The 25,042-nt window shown below is 46.4% G+C and overlaps 1 protein-coding gene across 4 annotated transcripts in view; it reads left to right on the top strand.

Moving 5' to 3' along the window:
- Nucleotides 1-25,042, top strand: part of TNPO1 (transportin 1) — a 163,996-nt gene that overhangs the window by 90,479 nt on the left and 48,475 nt on the right. For 2 of the 4 annotated variants that reach the window (XM_075325207.1, XM_075325216.1), the window contains exons 8-14: nucleotides 6,364-6,482; nucleotides 6,763-6,823; nucleotides 6,907-7,075; nucleotides 8,118-8,270; nucleotides 23,536-23,761; nucleotides 24,681-24,852; nucleotides 24,952-25,038. In XM_075325207.1, the coding sequence (XP_075181322.1) occupies nucleotides 6,364-6,482; nucleotides 6,763-6,823; nucleotides 6,907-7,075; nucleotides 8,118-8,270; nucleotides 23,536-23,761; nucleotides 24,681-24,852; nucleotides 24,952-25,038 (987 nt within the window). Of the gene's footprint in view, nucleotides 1-1,090; nucleotides 1,660-6,363; nucleotides 6,483-6,762; nucleotides 6,824-6,906; nucleotides 7,076-8,117; nucleotides 8,271-23,535; nucleotides 23,762-24,680; nucleotides 24,853-24,951; nucleotides 25,039-25,042 lie in introns of those variants that run through there. The other 2 variants (XM_075325234.1, XM_075325226.1) reach the window with 2 other exon arrangements.

The raw sequence follows: 25,042 nt of genomic DNA, 5'->3' as shown, positions 1-25,042 counted from the left end.
GTTGTTCATGTTGTTTCTTAAGTTCTCCGATCTTGTTATCGGATTGAATTTGTTTTTGAAACTGTTATTGGCTTTCCTCCTTCTTGCTTTGGTACTAAAACTGAGGAATCCGTACTCCTACGGGAGGGTGTATAGCCAGAAGGGGAGGGGCCTTACACTTTTAAGTGTAGTTCTTTGTGCGGCCTCCAGAGGCAGTAGCTATACACCCACTGTCTGGGTCTCCCAATTGGAGCTAGAAGAAAAGGAATTTACGGTAAGTAAACAAAATTCCCTTCATTTTTGAAAAAAAAAATACAAAAAACGCAGCCTCTGTCACGACTTTAACCCCAACACACCCATTCAGGTCCGATTGTAATCCACACTAGGTCCCACGGCGATTCCAGTGCTACATCTCGGTCACAGGAAGCAGCCATAGAACATGACTGCCCGCTGTGAGTTCCAGAGAATGAATGAGCCACGATGACTGCAGGCTGATGCCGTCACACAGGCTGGGGCATGGATGAAATTGCGCGGATCCTTACTTTTGCAGTCCGGGTCCACTCTAGTTAGGACCACTAGCAACTATCTGGCTGTGACTAAATGCGTGAGCGTAAATATGGATACCAAAGACCAGGGTGGATTTGATTTAAATCTAACTGATTTTAAATCACGATTTAAATCACTAGTCAGTAAGGCTTGATTTAAATCAGTGATTTAAATCAAAGTTTCTACCTAAACTAGTTCTTGCTACTTTAACATGCAAGTAGATGAAGATTTTTAGAATCACTTTTTAGATTACTTTTTTCTCCCCAGTTTAATGGGTTAATCATTCATATTTGGACACCACTGTTCTGTTGTACTTAGGAAGGAGAAAAATAATCTAATAATTTAATAACAATTTAATTTATTCAACTGAAACAATAACAACATTACAGCATAACTTATTTGTTTAAACAAACATCCATGTTTGTTAACTACTTTGGCTAGACAAAATATATTATATATTATATTATATTATATATATATATATATATTATATTATATATATATATATATATATATATATATATATATATATAATATATTTATTTTTTTTTTTTTTTTTTTTAAGAAACTCAGACTGTCAGCCCAGCCGACATATGAAAAACTTAAATACTACTGTCCCTGCTGTCCTCTGTAGCTCACTTGTCATCTTCATCATCTTCTTTGTTCCTATTCATAATCTGGAAAAGAAAAACAAGCTTTCCTGCTTTATTGGGTCCCAACCGATTTCTCAATTTACAATGAATGAGTCCAAAGGAAGAGAATATTCTTTCAATGCCTGCAGAAGAAGCTACTGCTGTTAAAAGTGAAATCATTACTCGAACAGTCTCTAAATCCAAGTGCTTAAGTGACTTCCACCAGTTTGCTGAAGATATTTTAAGGAAGGTCACACCAGTAAACATATATTTCTTGAATGGTTCCCCCTTACCTCTGAAGTTTATTATAGTTGGCATTAAAGATGGATGATTGCTGGATATCCATGTCATAGCTAACTCCTCTTCCTCAGCACTTAGGTTTTGACCCTGATATTGGATATTGACAATATTTGCCAAAAAATGAGCTGGAGTCAGTGCTTGTCCCATTCGTTTGTTTACTGCTTGTAATTTAATTCTGTCCATGTGTAGTTCTGTTTTTAAGTGTTCACTCAGTTCCTTCCAAATTTCAACAGCATCCGCAATAAAACAGCTATTTTTCTGTATTTTGTTTAAAGCTTGAGAGATGGGTTTCAGGAAGCTCAGCATATGTTCAACATTTCTCTTAAGCCCAATGTTGAGGATTTTGGCCGTGACAATGCCATCTATTTTATCTCGATTTTTCTTCACAAAGTGTCATCAGAATAGGCCAGTTTTTGATATACTGCTCAAAACAGTCCACCACAGAGTTCCATCTAACATCTTGTGGGAGCGTTAGCTTGGTTCCACCCATCCTTTTCAGAGCTGCTGCAGCAAAATGATTATTACGAAGTATTTAGCAATTTCAACAACATTAGCCTTTATTTCTGGAACACTTAAGTCTTTGGCTAAGAGGTGCAGCAAATGAGCACTGCAACCATATGTTATTAGCAGCTTTGTATTCCCTCCCTGCTCTTCTAAATCTCTTCTCATCTTGAATACGTTTGCAGCATTGTCAGTGACCAAACTGCGTACTAGACATTTGAATTTTTGTTCACATGTCGTTATAACTTTTACTGCCACTTCTTGTAAGTATTCTGCTGTGTGTGCATTTCCTGACGTATCAGTTGTTTGTGCAAGGAAGACTTTACCTTCTTCTGTTGTTATACAAGCACATACAATAGGATCATTGTGGACATTACTCCACCCATCAATACTTAGGTTAACAATTTTACCCTCCAGAGCTGTTGCACATTGCTCCATTTCTATGTCATACACTTGATCCAGCAGTTTCCCTGCAACATCAGCTCTGCTGGGTGGACTGTATCCTGGTCTCAGTGACTGAACCATATTAATGAAATGTCAGACAGAAAGAAGAGTTCGTTGCATAAATAAACTGGGCAATTTTTTTCATCAATCAACTCTTTTTCTAATCTGCTAGTTCTTATCACAAACCTACAGTTAGGTCCAGAAATATTTGGACAGTGACACAAGTTTTGTTATTTTAGCTGTTTACAAAAACATGTTCAGAAATACAATTATATATATATAATATGGGCTGAAAGTGCACACTCCCAGCTGCAATATGAGAGTTTTCACATCCAAATCGGAGAAAGGGTTTAGGAATCATAGCTCTGTAATGCATAGCCTCCTCTTTTTCAAGGGACCAAAAGTAATTGGACAAGGGAATCTAAGGGCTGCAATTAACTCTGAAGGCGTCTCCCTCGTTAACCTGTAATCAATGAAGTAGTTAAAAGGTCTGGGGTTGATTACAGGTGTGTGGTTTTGCATTTGGAAGCTGTTGCTGTGACCAGACAACATGCGGTCTAAGGAACTCTCAATTGAGGAAAAGCAGAACATCCTGAGGCTGAAAAAAAAAGAAAAAATCCATCAAAGAGATAGCAGACATGCTTGGAGAAGCAAAATCAACAGTCGGGTACATTCTGAGAAAAAAGGAATTGACTGGTGAGCTTGGGAACTCAAAAAGGCCTGGGCGTCCAAGGATGACAGCAGTGGTGGATGATCGCCGCATACTTTCTTTGGTGAAAAAGAATCCGTTCACAACATCAACTGAAGTCCAGAACACTCTCAGTGAAGTAGGTGTATCTGTCTCTAAGTCAACAGTAAAGAGAAGACTCCATGAAAGTAAATACAAAGGGTTCACATCTAGATGCAAACCATTCATCAATTCCAAAAATAGACAGGTCAGAGTTAACTTTGCTGAAAAACACCTCATGAAGCCAGCTCAGTTCTGGAAAAGTATTCTATGGACAGATGAGACCAAGATCAACCTGTACCAGAATGATGGGAAGAAAAAAGTTTGGAGAAGAAAGGGAACGGCACATGATCCAAGGCACACCACATCCTCTGTAAAACATGGTGGAGGCAACGTGATGGCATGGGCATGCATGGCTTTCCATGGCACTGGGTCACTTGTGTTTATTGATGACATAACAGCAGAAAAGAGTAGCCGGATGAATTCTGAAGTGTACCGGGATATACTTTCAGCCCAGATTCAGCCAAATGCCGCAAAGTTGATCGGACGGCGCTTCGTAGTACAGATGGACAATGACCCCAAGCATACAGCCAAAGCTACCCAGGAGTTCATGAGTGCAAAAAAGTGGAACATTCTGCAATGGCCAAGTCAATCACCAGATCTTAACCCAATTGAGCATGCATTTCACTTGCTCAAATCCAGACTTAAGACGGAAAGACCCACAAAAAAGCAAGACCTGAAGGCTGCGGCTATAAAGGCCTGGCAAAGAATTAAGAAGGAGGAAACCCAGCGTTTGGTGATGTCCATGGGTTCCAGACTTAAGGCAGTGATTGCCTCCAAAGGATTCGCAACAAAATATTGAAAATAAAAAATTTTTGTTTGGGTTTGGTTTATTTGTCCAATTACTTTTGACCTCCTAAAATGTGGAGTGTTTGTAAAGAAATGTGTACAATTCCTACAATTTCTATCAGATATTTTTGTTCAAACATTCAAATTAAACGTTACAATCTGCACTTGAATTCTGTTGTAGAGGTTTCATTTCAAATCCAATGTGGTGGCATGCAGAGCCCAACTCGCGAAAATTGTGTCACTGTCCAAATATTTCTGGACCTAACTGAATCTATGGTGGTTCCAGGAGGTAAAGGTTTTTTCTTCCTTTTGGGTGATGGTGATATGTGGCTGTGGGTGTCTGATGATGATGATGCTGCTAATGAAGCACTATCCTGGATGGATAACTCTGAAACTGTAGAACAGGATGATGGTGATCTTGGAGGTAGATAGTTTCCAGAATCCATGAATTCCCCTAAACAAAAAAGTCAATGCTGTTGTTTATTATACAATTTCTGCTTATTGTACACAACACATCACTGCCCCTGCCCCAAAAGGAATATTTGTTTTTCTTCATAACTGTACCAAATGACAGTAACATGCAGTAATAATAAGAAATATAATTTTTCTCACACATGACAGTTCAGTCTTTTAGAAATAGGATTCAATAAAAATGTTTACCAACCTGAAGATCCTGCCTGTTCAGAAGTGTTTCTTTGGTCATCTTCATCACCGCACTTCTCATGATGTTGCCTCATTCGCGCCACCAGGCCTTGCATCTCTTTGTTGCATCGTTTGCATTTTGCACGCATGCCTGCCTTACTGATAGGCGAAGGAGCTTCATTAAAATATTCCCAAACTGGGTCTCTTTTACGGCCTGCTGCCATTATAAGGAAAGAATGTAATAAACCTCAGATCGTACACACAGATCCAGACTTGTCTGTCTGTGGCTATGCTGCAGTATTGTGCTCAAAGTTTCACTTTCATTTTCTTGTCTGCTTGCCCTTCCTCCTCCTCACACTTAGTCACATTCTTCTTGTGTGGTGCAGATCTATTCCACTCCAAACAATCAAACATATTGTCTAACTTCTTGGACTTGGCACTGAAGGGGTTGATTCTGTATTCATAGGTTTGTAGAACAATAGGATTAAGGTCTTTTTTCTCAACTCTGTTCATGTTGTAATATTTTTGCCGTGAAGAAGAGGCTGGGACCTCTGCGGAGTCAATTTCAGTTTTGAGAACTGCGCAAGTAAAGAGAGCGTCTGTGATAATATAGGAGAGAAACTGCCCACTAATCATACAGAAACCTCTGGAAGAGCACGGCATTGTGAATGTTACACATATACAGCCTTTATTCTACTGAGTTAAACAACTCAGCTTTATCACATGATGGAAGAACCTTTTGGATGGTAAAATATTTTCCTCCAAAAAGCAGTTTATTGAAAAAAAATCCGATTTTTTTTTTTTTTTTTTTTTTTTTTTTTTTAACATTGATTTTTATCCACCCTGCCAAAGACCCTGCAATGCCCTGAAGATAAGGTAACGAAGATAACGTAACGAAAAAATGAATCAGAAAAGCTATGCTATATTTCTATTTGCTATTATTATTTTTTATTATTATTCCTAGTACATATTGTGATAGCATCTTGGCGATCGAAATACTCCTTTAAGTGTAAGGAATGCGACAGTTTGTCATGAATTAGACGCTCTGTGGCCTCACATCCCACATCTGCCCAATCTGGCATAACTGGGAGGTAACTAAACACCAAAAGTTGCACTATTTTTCCCCAGTCCTCAACTGATGCCAAAATTTGTGACTTTTCATACAAGTAAAATATATCTTTGTACCGTGTTAGCCAGTAGGGATAAAAAAAATTGTTTAAAAGAACAGAGTCCTCAGTGGTTGATACCTTTTAATGGCTAACTGAAAAGATGGTAATAATTGCAAGCTTTCCAGACTACTCGGGTCTCTTCATCAGGCATGGTATAACACAAGAACTGAGAGTCCTCAGTGGTTGATACCTTTTAATGGCTAACTGAAAAGATGGTAATAATTGCAAGCTTTCGAGACTACTCTTTCTTTGTGTTATACCATGCCTGATGAAGAGACCTGAGTAGTCTCGAAAGCTTGCAATTATTACCATCTTTTCAGTTAGCCATCAAAAGGTATCAACCACTGAGGACTCTCATGACTTTTCATAGCAATTTACTCTAGAACTCCGGCAAAATTTCTTTGAATCGGGGCCGTAATGTTTTATGGCAATGCAGCGTGTAGTCAGGTGAGACCCCGGAGATTGCTGAAATGGTCCTGTATTATGCAGTGGTGTCATGATGGTCTTATCTCTACCTGGTTTAATTTAACCTTTTTAAATTATTATTTTTATTTTAATCAATACCCAACTGTAGTACATGCTGCAAAGAACACAGGATCAAGATGAAAATGTTGCTTTGGAGGCGTGTGAGTTCTGGCTGACTCTGGCGGAGCAACCCATTTGTAAAGAAGTTCTATGCAGGCATCTTACAAAGTAAGTTACTTATCAAATATCAGTTTATGATCAGACTGTGCAGCTTTATCTGATCTTCACTGATAAAATATAAAGTGTGCTGGAGGGAATAATACTGCTGCTGAGAATTGCAAAAGGCCTTCTACATTGCAGTGCATTAGTATTAATAAGTCAACAACACGGAGGCAGTGTGGATCTTTGTATTCTACCTTCCTTCTGTAGCTGCCACCCTTTTTCCATACAAATTGATGCAGAATGCTCCCCTGTGAATGTAGACAAAGTAAAAACATTTGTCTCCTAGGTTGATACCGGTGTTAGTAAATGGAATGAAATATTCAGAGATAGATATTATATTACTCAAGGTGAGTGCATAGCTCAGGATTTCCATTAAATGTCACCTGTGTAGTGGTGTTCACTGTGTGCCTTTTTAATTCCCATAATCCAGGGTGATGTGGAAGAGGATGAGGCTGTTCCTGACAGTGAGCAGGACATACGTCCTCGATTTCACAGATCACGGACAGTGGCTCAGCCACACGAAGAGGATGGGATCGAAGAGGATGATGACGATGATGACCTTGATGATGATGACGAGACAATATCAGATTGGAATATAAGTAAGCAATTTTGTCTTTAATTATCCATATGGGGGAAAAAAATGTACAGTGGAACCTCGGTTTACAAGGTTTGCGAGTATTTCGCTATACGAGCAAAGTTTGCTGTAAATTTGTAACTCTGTTTACGAGCAAGCTTTGCTGTATGAGCAAATACTCACCGCACACACTTCTGGTTCCGTACTTTCACCGCGCTCTGACCTGCTTTTGCAGTCCACACAAACAAACGCATATTATGCTCTCCTTACCTTCTGTTCCCTCGCCAGCCTCATGGTTCTTGTAGTTCGCCGGTACAGGATGTGTAACGGGTAACCATCGTGACGATTGAGGAACTTCCGCTGTCAGCCGCTTCTCAAAGGCAGCGCGCTGACCAATCCGAGACAAACGGCTCCTGCCTTTGACGTCAGCGTGCTGGCAGCGTAAGCTCCGGCATCGGTCGATGGTTACCCGATACACATCCTGTGTCTGCGAACTACAAGAATCAGGCTGGTGAGGGAACGGAAGGTAAGGTGAGCATATGTGTCTGTGCGTGTGTGGAATGGCACAATAGGGGACCAGGATGGGACATTAAACAAGTTGTGGAACAAATTGAGCTTGCATTATTTCCTATGGGAAATTTTGCTTTCCTAGACGAGTAACTTGGTGTACAAGCACACTCCCAGAACGGATTGTTCTCGTAAACCAAGGTTCCACTGTATATACTGCAGTTGCGGCATATTGTTAATCTTCCGGTCAACTGGAGGTCCCTACCAATCAGTCAAAACCCTTCTCTGAAGTGTGCAGCTCCTACATGAGCCACATGCGAAGAGCAGACTATGGGTCCATACACAAGTGTGTGCGCTCATGCCGGGGCTGCCCAATTAATTGCAATGTTCTTGACCAATTGGGGGTATCCGTAATCAAACCATCAATGATCCGCAGCTTTAGCTCCATATTATGTGTACATAACTTTTCAGAATGATACTAATCCATTAAATTTTAACCAGAAAAATTCTTGAAGCAATTCCATTTTGGTAAAATGCATGACTTTCTTGTCTTTACCCAGGGAAGTGTTCTGCTGCTGCTCTCGATGTGCTTGCGAATGTGTTTCGGGATGACCTTTTGCCACACATTTTGCCTCTATTGAAAGAATTACTTTTCCATCCTGAATGGGTAGTAAAAGAATCAGGAATTTTGGTTCTTGGTGCAATTGCAGAAGGTTGGTGTTTCTACGTGTTGGTTTAAAAACAATGTCCTCTTCGTCCCACATCTAAAGGAATACGGGATCGGAGGATAATGTATGGTTGAAATGACTGTTTTATGTTCAGTGTATTTCTCACAAGCTTTTTTTCATGATGATTTTTATCTGACATTTTCTACACATTTTCACTCTGCCCACTAACCTTGCCAATGGATGGACAGTAATAAGCCAATGTTGTCTTGCAGAAATAAATTGGACATGGTTAGAATTTAATCCATTGATTGGGATAAATGTGCATGTCTTTTAGAGTTTAGACATATGACTTTGGAATGCACAAAAGTAAAGTCTTCAAAAAAGGGGGAAAAAAATTGTCCTAAATAGTCAGTGCCCCATATTCCAGATGTGTGCCTGTTTGGGAATGTCAAGACTCATGTATGGCAACACCATTTGAGGAGATTAACACCTTCACGACTCGGGATATACTGGTACGTCATAAGGCGTTTGTGTCACTTTAAGGGATTTAACACTCGCTGGCTGGGAGCACGGTATTTCCGTCCTCCTTCGGGGGGCCCCGTGATGTGATCGTGGGCTGCAGAAGGGGGGGTAATCTGATCACCCCTGTCACTGTCATGACTTCAAATGAGTATGAAGGAAAAAGCTCTGCTACAACCATGTAATACGTTGGTGCTCAGAAAAAATGTATAGCACAATACTGATAAAAATGAAAACACTTAAAGCTAAAAATACAAATTTGATATCGCCGCATTCAGAAATGTCTGATCGTCAGCTCATGATACAAACAATAATCCATCACACTGCCTAAGATCCTGAAAAACGAGAACGCTACAGCTCTCAGAAAATGGCAACAAAAGTGCAATTCTTTTTTTTTTTTTGTTATAAATTTTGAGGGTTTTTTTTAATTTTTTTACCACATACCATACGAGGGGCTGCTGATAAGTCTTTGGCTTTACCCAGAGATAGTATGATGAAACTTTACATTTATTCCACATACTCTCCTCTGATGTCAACACACTTCTTACATGGGAATTCCAAGTTCTGTAAGCCTAGCAAAAAGATTTTGGTTGTGCCTCAAACCAGGCACCTGTGGCAGCCATGGCATCAGAAATGGTGTGAAATTTGGTACCCTTGAGGTGTTTCTTCAGGTTTGGAAACAGATAATACTTGGGGGGTAGGGTGGGGGGGGGGGGTAGATCTGGTGAATAAGGTGCGTGGTCAACCAGCTCTTCCAGTTTTGCCGTGGTCACTTGTGCAGGGTGAATGGAGGAGTCTTGCAGGAACAAGATTTTTTTTTTTTTATCGACAGCTGGCCGCACCTTTTGGCCTGCAGAGCTGCCTTCAAGTGGTCAAAAAGTTCAATGTAATACCTTGCATTGATGGTGGAACCCTTTTGAAGGTAGTCCACTAGCAGCACGCCCTCCTTATCCCAGAACACAGACGCCATCACTTTAGTGGCTGATTTTTGCACCCTGAACTTCTTTGGATAAGAAGAACCACTATGCCTCCACTCTTTTGACTGCTCTTTATTTTCAGGTTCATAAAAATACATCCAGGTCTGATCCATAGTGACCAGTCGATCCAGGAAGTTCTTATCAGTCCGGAAACTCTGACAAATGGACCGGGAAGTTTTCACTCGCATGCTTCTCTGATCTGTTGTCAAACATTTGGGGACCCTCTTTGCAGATAGCTTCCTCATGTCCAAATCATGGCTAATGACACAAACCCGTTCACGGGAAATCCCTATGATGTCTGCTATTGCTTTACCTGAACTCGTCGATTCTCCAGTATGAGGTTGTGCACAGCATCGACTGTCTCCGGAACAACCACCACTCTCGGTCGTCCAGGACGTTCCTCATCATTGGGGCTGAAGTGGCCCGTTTTAAATTTGGCAACCAAGTGCTTAACTGTGGAATATAAAGGGCATTGATCCCCCAATGTCTGCGACATGTCACCATGAATATCCTTCACAGACTTTCCTTACAGAAACAAGAATTTTATCACTCCTCTGCTGTGTTACTGTGAATATCGCATTAGATTCCGTGTGCGTAGAACACTGTTGACATAAGCAACAAACACAACATTTTTAATTTTGAAAACCTATATTAGACACACAAGGCTTTCATGTGATGTAGCATCCGTTAATATTAATGTGTGTGTGTGTGTATGTAATATATATACTTTTTTTTTTTACATGGGAAATAAAATATAACAAAACATAACTTGTGGAATTGCACTTTCACTGCACTTGGAATTTTTTTTCAAGTACAAAATGGTGCAGGATGAAGGGTGTTATTCAAAAGCACAGCTCATACTGGAAAAGACAAGCCCTCCTATGGCGATATTGACTGAAAAATGATGGCTATTGGAAGAAAGGGAGTAAAAAGAAAAACTTAAAATTGTCGAGTGGTGAAGGAGTTAATAAATTACTTCCACTCTTCATGTCATCTAATACTCTACCGTATAAATTGCATTCTTTGCTTCTCAGCGTCCTTTGTGTAGGTTGCACCATAAACCTTTTTCATAGGAAAGACAGACTCCTATCACAGTTACTGATGATTATTCCACAGCTTCTGTTATAGAACTGGAGATCACAATTCAGCCTCCCTGACTATATACTTTAAAACATAGTGGAATAACTATCTGTGTCATCTGACATGAGATGAGTGTTTCTAGCTGCACTTATCATGATGTAGTAATGCTTCATGGGACTGTAGAGGAATAATATGTTGGCTGAGGTTGGTGTTTGTTTTTTTTTTTAACAATTAGGAAGTTGATGGGCTGAATAAGGGGCTGAAGTGCACAGAAGTGACTATATATAAGAACAGATTGATACAATCGGAAGGTGCAGTGTTAAGGGGAAAAAAACCCCAAAACCTTGGAGTGCTTCTTTAATTCTATGGTCCTGTTTGATTCCATGGTATATAAATGCAGTAGTTTGCCAAGCAATGTCCACAATGTGTGCTGCTTGTTGTTCCTGTGACGCTTATTCTTTAAAACCCATTCTGTAGTGTTCTCTGACCTTCGCTGATAACTTGTTTTATAATTCACACTTACTGATATGGAATCCAAAATCTCTAAATTATAAAATTACCATAGTTCTGCTATATTTCTGTGATGTGAGAAATGAAAATCCTGTAGTAACATGTAATCCATGATAGCGGGTCATCTTTATTTCTGGGAAATCTCTTCCTTTTGATTTAATGGTTATCAAACATGGACAGTATTTATTCTGGGCTCTGTACATTTTAAGAAAAAAATGCTGCTGATGTATTATCACTGGGGGAAGGCAAGTATAAACTAAAAGTGACGGGAGCGGAGTGAATCGGTCCTTATGTGATTATCTGAAAGGTTTTGCCATTAAGAATATTTACCATTTCACCGTGTGATGGGCGATGAATGTACAATTACTGGGACCTCCACTGATTGCTAGAAAGGGGGTTCACCAAGAGTCTCTCAATGTACAAATCAGATTGCAGGGATTCTGTAAAATGTGCATTGCTTTGTTGAAATGATACAGAATCTACAACGATTAAACTACACGATTATTCATTTTTTCTTTATCGTTCCTATGACAGACCCAGACATTGGGTGTATAGCTTCCGCCTCCGGAGGACACACAAAGTACTACACTAAAAAAGTGTAGCTCCTCCCTCTGAGCATATACACCCCCTGGATAACCAAATCTAGCCAGTTCATTGCTTTGTGTTCAGGAGGCATACATCCACACATGCATTCTCATCTGATTTTTCATTTTTGGAAAGTTTTTGAAGAAAAGCGGGTCCAAGCCTGGACTCTCAGCATGTCCCTTCTCACCCCACTGTGTCGGCGGTGTTGTTAAGGTTGATTCCAGGGCTGGAGCCTTACATGCCGTGCTCCTTCACCATCCCTCAGGCTCTGGCTTGAAGTGGGAGCCAGCACAGTTCTCCCTGCTTTGCAGGAGGCCGGTCTCCATCCGCAGCCCTTCAAGATCCTGCTGGACGGAGCACTCATCCCCAGGGACTTGAAACCCTGCGTCTCACAAGCTAAGTATCTGAGACGTTTATGTTCGCGGGGTCCCTTGTACTTTATTGTTGGGGAGAGTGTGCTGTGTAACTGTTCTGACATTTCCGGCCGGTTCTCTGGTTGTCACCTGAGAACCGCACCGATGGAGCCTGCGCGCCGGCCGCATTGCTTAAATTTAGGCCCCGGCTTTGCCTGAGGCCTAGTTTCGATTTCACTGCCCTTGCATGTCAATCATGCAGAGGGACAGTGCGGCTCCGCCCAGCGGCCGTTCGGCACAGGGTAGGGACACTCCTCTCTGAGTAAATGTCCCCTCCCCTGTAAATCTCCTTGGCCCTCCAGATCCCACTCTGAGTAGGTCCCGCCCCCTCTCCTCGCTCCGGCGCCATTTTATCAGCGTTCTCTCAGCGATCGGCGCTGACTGCAGCATCCCTGCTAACCGGGCTGTGGGATCTGGAGGGCACACAAACGGTCTGGTAAGCCACAACCTCCGGTTGTGGACCTGTTTATATACTCTCTGGGGGTCATTCTGGCTCAGAGCCCCCACTTCAGCAGCATGTCTCACACAAGGAGCAAGGCTGTACGCAATATGCACTGCATGTAAGCTCGTGCTGCCTGAACCGAGCACATATCCACATTGTGATACCTGCTCTAACCTGACAATGCCTCAGCCTGGAATCGCACCCACAGTGGTCCCTCCGGCTGCTCCGGTGGCTGAACCCCCGGCTTGGGTAGAATCCTTCTCCAGGTCAATCTCCCAGTCTTTTGCCGACTCCATGGGACAGCTGTCCCGGACTTTGCTGAACATGCATCAGCCCCCTTCACAGGGCGCCTCTGCTGCTAGGGCTCTCTCAGCGGCGCTCACAGAGGATTCTTCATCTGGTCCCAGACCCCGTCCTCCTAAGAGGAGACACAGGGCTCCCTCTCTTTCCTCGTCCCGCGGCTCTGATTCAAGAGCTGACTCGCAGGACGAGGAGGATGCCGTTACTGGGGGCTCGGAGGCGGCCTCCATGTGCCCCATTGATCTGTCCGAAAGTGACTCAGATGTTAGTGATTTGATTGCGTCCATTAATTCTGTACTGGACCTCAATCTGCCAGTATCAGAGGAGCAACCCTCTCTGGCAGAAAAACACCAGTTTACCTTGCCTAAGAGGACAAGGAGTGTGTTCTTTAACCACTCCAGTTTTCAGGCTACTGTGACCAAGCCCAGGGCCTGTCCTGACAAACGCTTCCCAAAGCGTGGTTCTGATGACCGTTTTCCCTTTCCACCAGAGGTGGTCAAGGAGTGGGCTCATTCACCAAAGGTAGACCCTCCGGTGTCTAGAATCTCAGCCCGGACAGTTGTATCAGTGGCTGATGGCACCTCTCTTAAAGATTCCACTGACCGCCAGGTTGACCTTCTGGCCAAGTCTGTGTATGAGGCGGCAGGGGCCTCGTTCTCCCCATCTTTTGCAGCAGTGTGGGCTCTCAAAGCCATCTCTGCTTCTCTAGAGGAGATGCATTCCCTCACCAGGGAATCTATGCCCGAAATGGTTGCCTTGACTTCTCAAGCTTCAGCTTTTTCATCCTATGCCACGTCTGCCATGCTGGAAGCTTCTCACCGCACTGCGGTGGCTTCGGCTAATTCCCTCGCTATCCGCAGGATCTTGTGGCTTCGAGAGTGGAAGGCAGACGCTTCTTCAAAGAAGTACCTTGCTGGGCTCCCCTTTGCTGGGTCCAGGCTGTTCGGTGAACAACTGGATGAAATTATTAAGGAAGCTACTGGCGGGAAGAGTACTTCCATGCCACAAACTAAAACCAGGAAACCTGTCCAGGGCAGGAACCAGTCGAGGTTTCGTTCCTTTCGTTCCTCCAACTGGTCGTCCTCTAAGCCCTCGGCCTCGTCCACTAACTCAGCCAAGGACCAAAAACCCAACTGGCGCACGAAGCCGCGTCCTCAAAAGACCGCAGGAGCTGCTGCCACTAAGGCAGCCTCCTCTAGACTATCTGGCCGCGCCAGCAACGTCCTTGGTCGGTGGCAGGCGCTCCCACTTTGGCGACGTATGGTTTCAACACGTCTCCGATCAGTGGGTGCGGGATATCATCTCCCACGGCTACGGGATAGAATTCTCTTCCAGCCCGCCAAACAGATTTTTTCTGTCAACTCCCCCCTGCTCCAAGGCCGCCGCCTTCTCTCAGGCCGTGGCATCCTTGCAGGCCAACGGAGTAATTGTACCGGTTCCCGTCCGGGAACGGTTCAGAGGTTTCTACTCAAATCTCTTCCTAGTCCCCAAAAAGGACGGTTCCTTCCGGCCCATCCTGGATCTCAAGCTTCTCAACAAGCATGTTCAGGTGCGGCATTTTCGCATGGAGTCTCTGCGATCGGTCATTGCCTCAATGACCCAAGGAGATTTCCTGGCATCCATCGACATCAGAGATGGCTATCTGCATGTGCCAATTGCAGTTTAACACCAGCGTTGGTTACGTTTTGCAATCGGAGAGGAACATTTCCAATTCGTGGCTCTCCCCTTCGGGTTAGCCACGGCTCCTCGAGTATTCACCAAGGTAATGGCAGCAGTGGTTGCGGTTCTGCACCTCCAGGGGTTGGCAGTGATTCCTTACCTGGACGACCTTCTGGTCAAGGCTTCATCCAGTGCAGACTGTCAGCAGAGTGTCTCGCTCACTCTCGCCACTCTAGTCCAATTCGGGTGGCTTGTCAACCTGCCCAAATCCACTCTGACTCCGACCCAGAAGCTCGCGTACCTAGGGATGCAATTCGAGACTCTGCCGGCACTTGTGAAGCTGCCCTTAGTCAAACAGCAGTCCCTCCAACTGGCAGTGCGCTCTCTGCTTAGGCCCCACCGTCATTCCATCAGGCACCTAATGCAGGTGCTGGGTCAGATGGTGGCGTCAATGGAGGCGGTTCCCTTTGCCCAGTTCCATCTGCGTCCTCTGCAGCTGGACATTCTCCGCTGTTGGGACAAGCTGACTTAGTCCTTGCACAGGTTGGTGGCTCTGTCGCCACAGACCAGGGGCTCTCTTCAGTGGTGGCTTCGGCCCCTCTCTCTGTCTCAGGGACGCTCCTTCCTGGCCCCGTCCTGGGTGATTCTCACCACGGATGCCAGTCTATCCGGCTGGGGAGCGGTATATCTCCACCACAGAGCGCAGGGTACTTGGACTCCGTCCGAGTCAGCCCTTTCAATCAATGTGCTGGAAACCAGAGCTGTGCTTCTAGCTCTTAGCCTTAGCCTAGGCACATCCGAGTCCAGTCAGACAACGCGACAGCAGTTGCCTACATCAATCACCAAGGCGGGACACGCAGCCGCCTGGCAATGCTGGAGGTTCAATGCATCCTTCAGTGGACGGAGGACTCCAAGTCCACCACATCCGCAGTCCACATCCCAGGCGTGGAAAACTGGGAGGCAGATTATCTCAGCCGTCAAACCGTGGACAGTGGCGAGTGGTCCCTGCATCCGGCAGTGTTTCGGTCAATCTACCGCAAGTGGGGCACTCCGGAAGTGGATCTAATGGCATCCCGGCACAACAACAAGGTTCCGGTTTACGTGGCTCGCTCCCACGATCCTCAGGCCTTTGCAGCGGACGCTCTGGTTCAAGATTGGTCCCAGTTTCGTCTTTCCTACGTGTTTTCCCCCTCTAGCTCTCTTGCCCAGAGTCCTGCGCAAGATCAGAATGGAGGGCCGTCGGGTCATCCTCATTGCTCCGGACTGGCCCAGGCGAGCTTGGTATCCAGACCTGCTCCATCTGTCCGTAGAGGTGCCGTGGCATCTCCCGGACCGTCCAGACCTTCTCTCTCAAGGTCCGTTTTTCCGCCAGAATTCTGCGGCTCTCAGATTGACGGCGTGGCTCTTGAGTCCTGGATCTTGACGACTTCTGGTATTCCTCCTGAAGTCATCTCCACTATGACTCGGGCTCGGAAGTCTTCCTCGGCCAAAATCTATCACAGGACCTGGAGAATTTTCCTGTCCTGGTGTCGCTCTTCCGGCCATGCTCCTTGGCCTTTTCTTTTTCGCTCCTAATTGGGAGACCCAGACAATTGGGTGTATAGCTATTGCCTCTGGAGGCCACACAAAGTATTACACTTAAAAGTGTAAGGCCCCTCCCCTTCTGGCTATACACCCCCAGTGGGATCACTGGCTCACCAGTTTTGTGCTTTGTGCGAAGGAGGCAACACATCCACGCATAGCTCCACTTTTTAGTCAGCAGCAGCTGCTGACTATGTCGGATGGAAGAAAAGAGGACACATATAGTGTCCCCAGCATGCTCCCTTCTCACCCCACTGTATGTCGGAGGTGTTTGTAAGGTTGAGGTACCCATTGCGGGTACGGCGGCAGGAGCCCACATGCTGATTCCTTCCCCATCCCTTTTTACAGGGCTCTGGGTGAAGTGGGATTTACCGGTCTCCAGGCACTGAGACCGTGCTCCATCTACAGCCCCTGGAGAAGATGCTGGATGGAGCGGAGTACATCAGGGACATGGCCCTGCTTCCTCAAGGTACTCTGTGTCCCCGTGCATTTGGCGCTCACACCGCAGCATGCTGGGTGTTGTAGTGCGCCGGGGGACATCAGCGCTGCGGCGCCTGTGCCATGGCCTCATTCAGCTTCGCTGAAGCAGGCTCACTTATGGGAATTGGTCGCGCCGGCCGCTGGGACTGCGGCGCGGCTGGCACTTGTAGTGCGCCGGGGACTTCAGCGCGGCCTGCGCTTTTACGGCGGCCGCGCTGATAACTAGAGTCCCCGGCTTTTGCGGCCTGCTTCCGTTCGTTCCCGCCCCCAGACCTGCCAGTCAGGAGAGGGGCGGGACGCTGGCCACTTCTAGGCATCGGTCGCGCCGGCCGCTGGGACTGCGGCGCGGCTGGCACTTGTGGTGCGCCGGGGACTTCAGCGCGGCCCGCGCTTTTACGGCGGCCGCGCTGTTAACTCGAGTCCCCGGCTTCTGGGCCTAGTCTCCCTTCGTTACCGCCCACAGCCCTGACAGTCAGGGTAGGGGCGTGACGCTGCATAGCACAGCAGCGCTGAGAGCTGGAGTATGTTTTGCATACTCCACCCCTCTCACTGTGTGCACTGTGAATCCGGATTCCCGCACTTTCTCAGGCACGCCCACGGCTTCCTTCTCTACAAGGACGCCGGCAGCCATTAGTGTCAGTTTCTGTACGAACAGAGACAAGTGTGGAAGACCCTGGATTCTGATAGTCACACAATCGCTGCAACAGGCGTTAAGCAGCACCTGTGGTGCTAACCCCACTAGTGCAGAAGTGCACTTATAGATATGCTTGTACTATATACATTGCACTGTTTGGTCGCACGTTGTATATACCCTCCTGGATTATGCGGAGGAGTTATCAGCATATTCTCTGTGTAAAACAAAGGTGCAGAACCACATGTTTTTCTATACAGCTGGTACAGCATGTACGGCTATACGGCCGGCAGGTTACATAGACTCCCATTGTATGCACTAATGGCCAGGGGATGAGGACGGTGTCTGCAGTATTTACTGACAGTTTTTCTGAGACTATGGCTATGATACTAGAAGCCTAGCAGTCCGGACATGTCTCTCACAATATGGGCACTGTTGAATCATTGATCCATGGCCCCCCTCAGTGTGAACAACTAACAGCTCCGGGAATGTCACACGCATCCCAGAGTCACGGCTCTGCACGGACGTCAGTCCCAGACAGCCTAAGCGGGCTCACTATGAGCGGCCTCGGTTTCATCAGGGTCCTAGCAGAAGGACTCGCTGTGTAATGAGGCGGAAGTAGCGGCTCAGGATTCTGATCCTGAGACCGCTCTCAATCTGGATACACCTGATCGTGACGCCATAGTAAATAATCTTATAGCGTCCATCTATAGAATGTGGGTTATTTCTCACAGCTCCTCCAGTGGAGGAGTCAGCTTCACGTATTTTTCTGGACCACTCTGCCTTCAGAGAGGCAGTCCAGGAACACCACGCTTATCCAGTTATGCGCTTCTCCAAATGGCTTAGGATACACGTTATCCCTGTCCCCTGACTTGGTCAGGGACTGGACCCAGTGTCTCAAGCGGCATCCTCCAATCTCCAGGCTTGTAGCTAGATCCATAGTTGCAGTGGGAGATGGAACTGCTGTTGGCTCCGGCATTCTCTCCCTTGGGGCACTCCAAGCTATTTCAGCTTGTCTTACACAGATTGACACGGTTACACGTACATCTGTGCCGCAGGTGGCATCCTTAACCTCTCAAATGTCTGCATTTGCTTCTTACGCGATTCAGATTGTCCTGGACTCTGCGAACCGTGCGGCGGTAGCCTCCGCTACTCCGTGTTTTTAAGCAGAGCCTGGTCTGCTCGTTAAGTGAATGGAAGGCAGATTCTGCTTCCAAAAAAGGTTGCCTACCAGTTGCCTTTTTCTGCTGACCGACTGTTTGGTGAATGTAACCACTAAACAGTCCAGGGGTAAGGATTCATCCTTTCCTCAGCCCGGACACAACAAACCCCAACAGAGCAAGAGGCAGTCGGGGTTTTCGGCCTTTTCGAGGCTCGGGCAGGTCCCATTTTTCCTCGTCCAATGTGGACTCAAAAGGATCAGAGGAGCTCAGATTCTTAGCGGGCTCAGTCACGCCCAAAAAATCGACAGTCTGAAAACCCGCTTCCAAGGCGGCTTCCTCATGACTTGCGGCCTCGGTCGGTAGCAGGCTCTCCCGCCTTGGCGATATTTAGCTGCCATAGGTCAATGACCATTGAGTGTGAGACATTCTGTCTCACGGGTACAGGATAGAGCTCACTTCTCGTCCTCCAACTCGATTCTTCAGAATTTCTCCACCTCCCGGCCGAGCCGCTGCTCTTCTGCAAACAGGGTGCACTCTATAGGCAGAAAGAGTGATGACCCCCGTTCCTCTTCAGGAACAAGGTCACGGTTTTTACCCCAAATTCTTTGCGGTACCTATAACAACGGGCCGTTCCATCCCGTTCTGGATCTAAAAATGCTCAGCAAGCTCGTGGACACCAGGCGGTTCCGGATGGAATCACTCCGCCTCAAGGTCCCAAGGATATTTCCTAGCATCATTAGGCATCAAGGATGCTTATCCACACGTGCCGATTGATCCAGAGCACTAGCGTGTCTACGCTTCGTTATAGGAGACAAACACCTTCTGTTCGTAGCTCTACCTTCCGGCTAGCGACAGTCCCACTGGTCTTCGCCAAGGTCAGGGCAGCAGTAGTCATAGTCCTGCACTCTCAGAGTCACTCTGTGATCCCGTATTTAGACGATCTACTTGTCAAGGCACTCTCTTAGGAAACATGCCAACACTGCCCGAACGTTGCGCTGGAGACTCTCTAAAGTTTTGGGTGGATCATCAACTTTTCAAAGTCAGATCCGACCCCGACCCTATCGATAACATATCTAGGCATAGAGTTTCTTACTCTCTCAGCGATAGTGAAGCTTCCGCTAGACAAACAGCATTCACTACGGGCTGCAAGCTCTTCTTTAAGAACCAGTCGCACACATTGAGACGCCTCATGCACTTCCTACGTAAGATGGTAGCAATGGAGGCAGTTCCTTTCGCGCAGTTTTACTGCGTCCACTACAATGGGACATTCTCCGCCAATGGGACGAGGAGTCGACGTCCCTCAACAGAGTCGTCGTTCTTTCTCAGGCGGCCAAGGAATCTCTACGGTGGTGGCTTCTTCCCACCTCTTGGTTAAAAAAGAAGGTCCTTCCTATCCCCATCCTGGGCGATAGTTACGACAGACGCGAGTCTATCAGGGTGGGGAGCAGTTTCTCTCCACTACAGCGCTCAGGGTACGTGGACTCAGCAAGAGTCCACCCTTCAGATCAATGTTCTTGAACACAGAGCAGTGTATCTTGCCCTACAAACCTTCCAACAGCGGCTGGAAAGCAAGCATATCCGACTTCAGTCGGACAGCTCCACAGCGGTGGCATACATCAACCACCAAGGAAGAACGCGCAACCGGCAAGCCTTCCAGGAAGTCCGGCAGGTTCTGATGTGGGTGGAAGACACGGCATCCACCATATCCACAATTCACATCCCAAGTGTAGAAACTAGGAAGCTGACTTCCTAAGTCGCTGAGGTGTGGCCGAAAGAGGATGGTCTCCTCACCCGGACGGGTTTCAGGAGATCTGGCGCCGCTGACAGAGGCCGGACGTCGATCTAATGGCGTCACGGCACAACAACAATGTGCCAGCTTCATGGCACGGTTTCACAATCATCGAGCTCTGGCGGCAAACGCCTTAGTTCAGCATTGGTCGCAGTTCCAGCTACCTTAGGTGCCACCTCTGGCATTGTTGCCCAGAGTACTGCGCTAGATCAAGACCGACTGCGGCCGCGCCATCCTCGTCGCTACAGATTGGCCGAGGATGTTGTGGTACTCGGTTCTGTGGTGCCTCACGGTAGGCTAACCGGGGGCACTACCAGACCAATCAGACTGGCTGTCTCAAGGGCCATTCTTCCATTTGAACAGGACGTGGAAGATATTCTTATCTCAGTGCTCGGCGCAGGGTGTTTCTCCCTGGCCGGTTGCATCGTCTATGTTTCCTTCCTTCCTGCAATCTAGGTAGGAAAATGGGTTGTCGCTCAGTTCCCTTTAGGGACAAGTCTCAGCGCTATCTGTATTTTTCAGAAACGACGACTTCCTCAGGTACGCACGTTCCTACGGGGAGTTTGTCTTCTCAGCACTCCGTACAAGCGGCCGTTAGAGCCCTGAGATCTGAACAAGGTTCTAATTGCTCTCCAGATGCCGCCTTTCGAGCCTTTGAAAGATGTCTCCCTTCCCGCTTTTCACGGGAAGTGGCCTTCTAGTAACGGTCTCGTCTCTTAGGACAGTGTCCGAGCTAGCAACGCTCTCATACAAACTCCCTTCCTGGTCCTTCACCAGGACAGGGTAGTTCTGCGTCCGGTTCCGGAATTTCTCCCTAAGGTGGTATCCCACTTTCATATCAATCAGGATATCACCTCACCTTCTTTGTGTCCTCGTCCAGTCCACCAATTTCAGAAAGATTTGCATCTGTTGGTTCTGGTGAGAGCACTCAGGTTCTACTTCCCGCATGGCGCTCCTGCGCCACCCGGATGCACTCTTTGTCCTTGTCGCTGGTCGGCGTAAACAGTCGCAAGCTTCCAAATCCACCCTTGCTCGGGGGATCGAGGAACCAATTCTTGAAACCTACAGTTCTACTGGGCTTCTGGTTCTCTCAAGGCCGTAGGCCCATTCTATCAGAGCCGTGGGTGCATCCTGGACATTACGGCACCAGGCTACGGCTCAGCAGGTGTGTCAGGCACCTACCTGATTGGGTCTGCATACTTTTACCAAGCATTTTCAGGTGCATACCTACGCTTCGGCAGACGCCAGCCTAGGTAGATAAGTCCTTCAGGCGGCAATTGCCCACCTGTAGGAAAGGGCTGTTTGACGGCCCTATCACGAGGTATTCTTTTACCCACCCAGGGACTGCTTTTGGACGTCCCAATTGTCTGGGTCTCCCAATTAGGAGCGAAAAAGAAGGGAATTTTGTTTACTTACCGTAAATTCCTTTTCTTCTAGCTCCAATTGGGAGACCCAGCACCCGCCCTGTTTTCTCTGGGTTTTTCTGTTTTTTCGGGTACACATGTTGTTCATGTGGTATGGTTCAGTTCTCCGATGTTTCCTCGGATTAAATTGGTCTTTAAACCAGTTATTGGCTTTCCTCCTTCTTGCTTTGGCACTAAAACTGGTGAGCCAGTGATCCCACTGGGGGTGTATAGCCAGAAGGGGAGGGGCCTTACACTTTTAAGTGTAATACTTTGTGTGGCCTCCAGAGGCAATAGCTATACACCCAATTGTCTGGGTCTCCCAATTGGAGCTAGAAGAAAAGGAATTTACGGTAAGTAAACAAAATTCCCTTCTTTCCTTGCCGACCCTCCTGTCCTTTCTACAGTCCGGTCTGCAGCTAGGACTATCCCTCAAGGGACAGGTCTCGGCTCTGTCAGTGTTCCAGCGGCGTATCGCCCGGCTGGCTCAGGTGTGCACCTTCATGCAGGGCGCGTCTCACATCATTCCGCCTTACCGGCGGCCCTTGGATCCCTGGGACCTCAATCTGGTCCTCACGGCCTTGCAGAAACCCCCCTTTGAGCCTCTTGGGGAGGTTTCTTTGTCTCGTCTTTCACAGAAAGTGGTCTTTCTAGTGGCCATAACTTCCCTCAGGAGATTCTCTGATTTGGCTGCGCTCTCTTCGGAGTCACCTTTTTTGGTTTTTCATCAAGACAAGGTGGTTCTCCGTCCGACTCCGGACTTTCTCCCTAAGGTGGTTTCTCCTTTCCACCTTAACCAGGACATTTCCCTGCCTTTTTTGTCCGGCTCCTGTTCATCGCTTTGAAAAAGCGTTGCATACTCTGGATCTGGTGCGGGCGCTCCGGATCTATGTGTCTCTTTTTGTGCTAACCACAGGTCGGCGTAAGGGCCTCTCTGCTTCTAAGCCGACCTTAGCTCGTCGGATTAGGTCGGCCATATCCGATGCCTACCAGTGTACTCAGGTGCCTCCCCCGCCGGGGATCAAGGCACACTCGACCAGAGCTGTCGGTGCCTCTTGGGCTTTCAGGCACCAGGCTACGGCTCAGCAGGTCTGTCAGGCTGCCACTTGGACTAGTCTGCATACCTTTTCAAAGCACAACCAAGTGCATGCTCATGCTTTGGCAGATGCGAGCTTGGGCAGACGCATCCTTCAGGCGGCTGTCGCCCATTTGTGAAGTTAGGTTCTGCCTACTTCTCAGTTTTCTGTTTATTCCCACCCATGGACTGCTTTGAGACGTCCCAATGTCTGGGTCTCCCATAGGAACGATAAAGAAAAAGAGAATTTTGTTTACTTACCGTAAATTCTTTTTCTTATGGTTCCGTATTGGGAGACCCAGCACCCTCCCTGTTGGCAGTTTCTTGTTCCGCGTGTTATCACCGGCTGTTGTTGTAGACAGAGGCTCCGGTTGTTCCGGTTTTTTGCTCTATCTCTACTTGTGGGTGGCTATTCTCCTTCAGCTTTTGCACTAAACTGGCTAGATTTGGTTGTCCAGGGGGTGTATATGCTCAGAGGGAGGAGCTACACTTTTTTAGTGTAGTACTTTGTGTGTCCTCCGGAGGCGGAAGCTATACACCCAATGTCTGGGTCTCCCAATACGGAACTATAAGAAAAAGAATTTACGGTAAGTAAACAAAATTCTCTTTTTCTGAAAGTTTAATAAGATACAAAAATGTAATATTTTCTGCTTTAAGATTTGTTCAGTTTTGATTTTTTTTTTTTTCTTCTGTTCCGTCTTAGGTTGCATGCAGGGTATGATCCCGTACCTCCCCGAGCTCATCCCTCACCTTATTCAGTGCCTTTCTGATAAGAAGGCTCTGGTGCGCTCCATTACTTGTTGGACCCTTAGTCGCTATGCACACTGGGTAGTTAGCCAGCCCCCAGACATGTATTTAAAGCCATTAATGACAGAGCTGCTAAAAAGAATCCTCGACAGCAACAAGCGAGTACAGGAAGCTGCTTGCAGGTAACTGTGTAAATGAGATTACATGTTATGTTGAAGAAGTCACAAAAATCTTCAATGTCTGTCACCGTTAAAAGGTTTGTCCACTATTTGGACAACCCCATGTTTGGCCTGAATAAAACTTAAAAGCTTATGTTCACCTCCGGTGACGGCGCTGTTCCAGCTTTGTCACTTGCTCTCCAGGGGCTCACGTGAGGCTTTTGTCACGCAAGCTCCACGTCCAATCAACGCCGGTTTCTCTCTCCCCCGCCTTTTGGATGCAAGAGTAATCAAGAGGAAGAACTTCCACAGCTTTCACCTCCTTTTGGATTACTCATACGTCTGAAGGCGGGGGAGAGTGAAACTGGCGGTGATTGGGCGTGGAATGACAGAAACCTCACATGAGCCCCGGGAGAGCGAATGACACAGCTGGAACAGCACCGGAGGGAACTATCTTCTTTTTTTTCTTCTTTTTTTTTTTTTTTTTTATTTTATTTTAATGGAGGCAAACATGGGTAATGAGAAGTGGTGTCCAAGTAGTGGACAATCCTTTTTAACCTACATAGAGAGATTTTCTCAAGTTGTGATGTGTGTTTTGTTGTCACTCTTGTGTTTTTGGTCAATTGATTTCTCAGTTGGTTGAGTTTTTTTGGCTCTTGAATGCACCCGTATTTGCTGCTAGTTGTCCCTGAAGCAATATTGCAAAGTATGTCAGGGCCTCCTGTTGAAATCTGTGGGTGGACATATTTGCTGTCAACACCTGCACGTTTCCGCTCTTCTTTCTTTTGCATGGCATTTTATACAGTCGGAGGTTTTCCTGCTAAAGTACAATAAATGCAATGAATGTCTGATCGGTCAAGGTTCAGCAGCTGGAAAAAGATATGCTTTGTCACCAGGTCTATGGACTTAATCCAATACTGAATTGAATATTTTTATACCTTAGTGCCTTTGCTACCTTAGAAGAGGAGGCTTGTACTGAACTTGTCCCTTACTTGGCTTACATATTGGATACTTTGGTCTTCGCGTTCAGTAAATACCAGCATAAAAACTTGCTCATCCTTTACGATGCTATAGGAACGCTAGCAGATTCTGTTGGACACCACTTAAATAAGCCAGTGAGTATTAGATCACTGGACACCACTGTATTTATAGGGGTTTCATTACTTTAACTTTTTATTGTAGGTGTGAACCTAACACTCCCCATATTTTTGTAGGAATATATCCAGATGCTGATGCCTCCCCTTATCCAGAAATGGAACGTACTAAAGGATGAAGACAAGGATCTTTTCCCTTTACTCGAGGTAA

The sequence above is a fragment of the Anomaloglossus baeobatrachus genome, chromosome 1 (genome assembly GCF_048569485.1).
Source record: "Anomaloglossus baeobatrachus isolate aAnoBae1 chromosome 1, aAnoBae1.hap1, whole genome shotgun sequence".
Classification (NCBI taxonomy): Eukaryota; Metazoa; Chordata; class Amphibia; order Anura; family Aromobatidae; genus Anomaloglossus; species Anomaloglossus baeobatrachus.
This window is presented reverse-complemented; position numbering and strand designations above follow the sequence as displayed.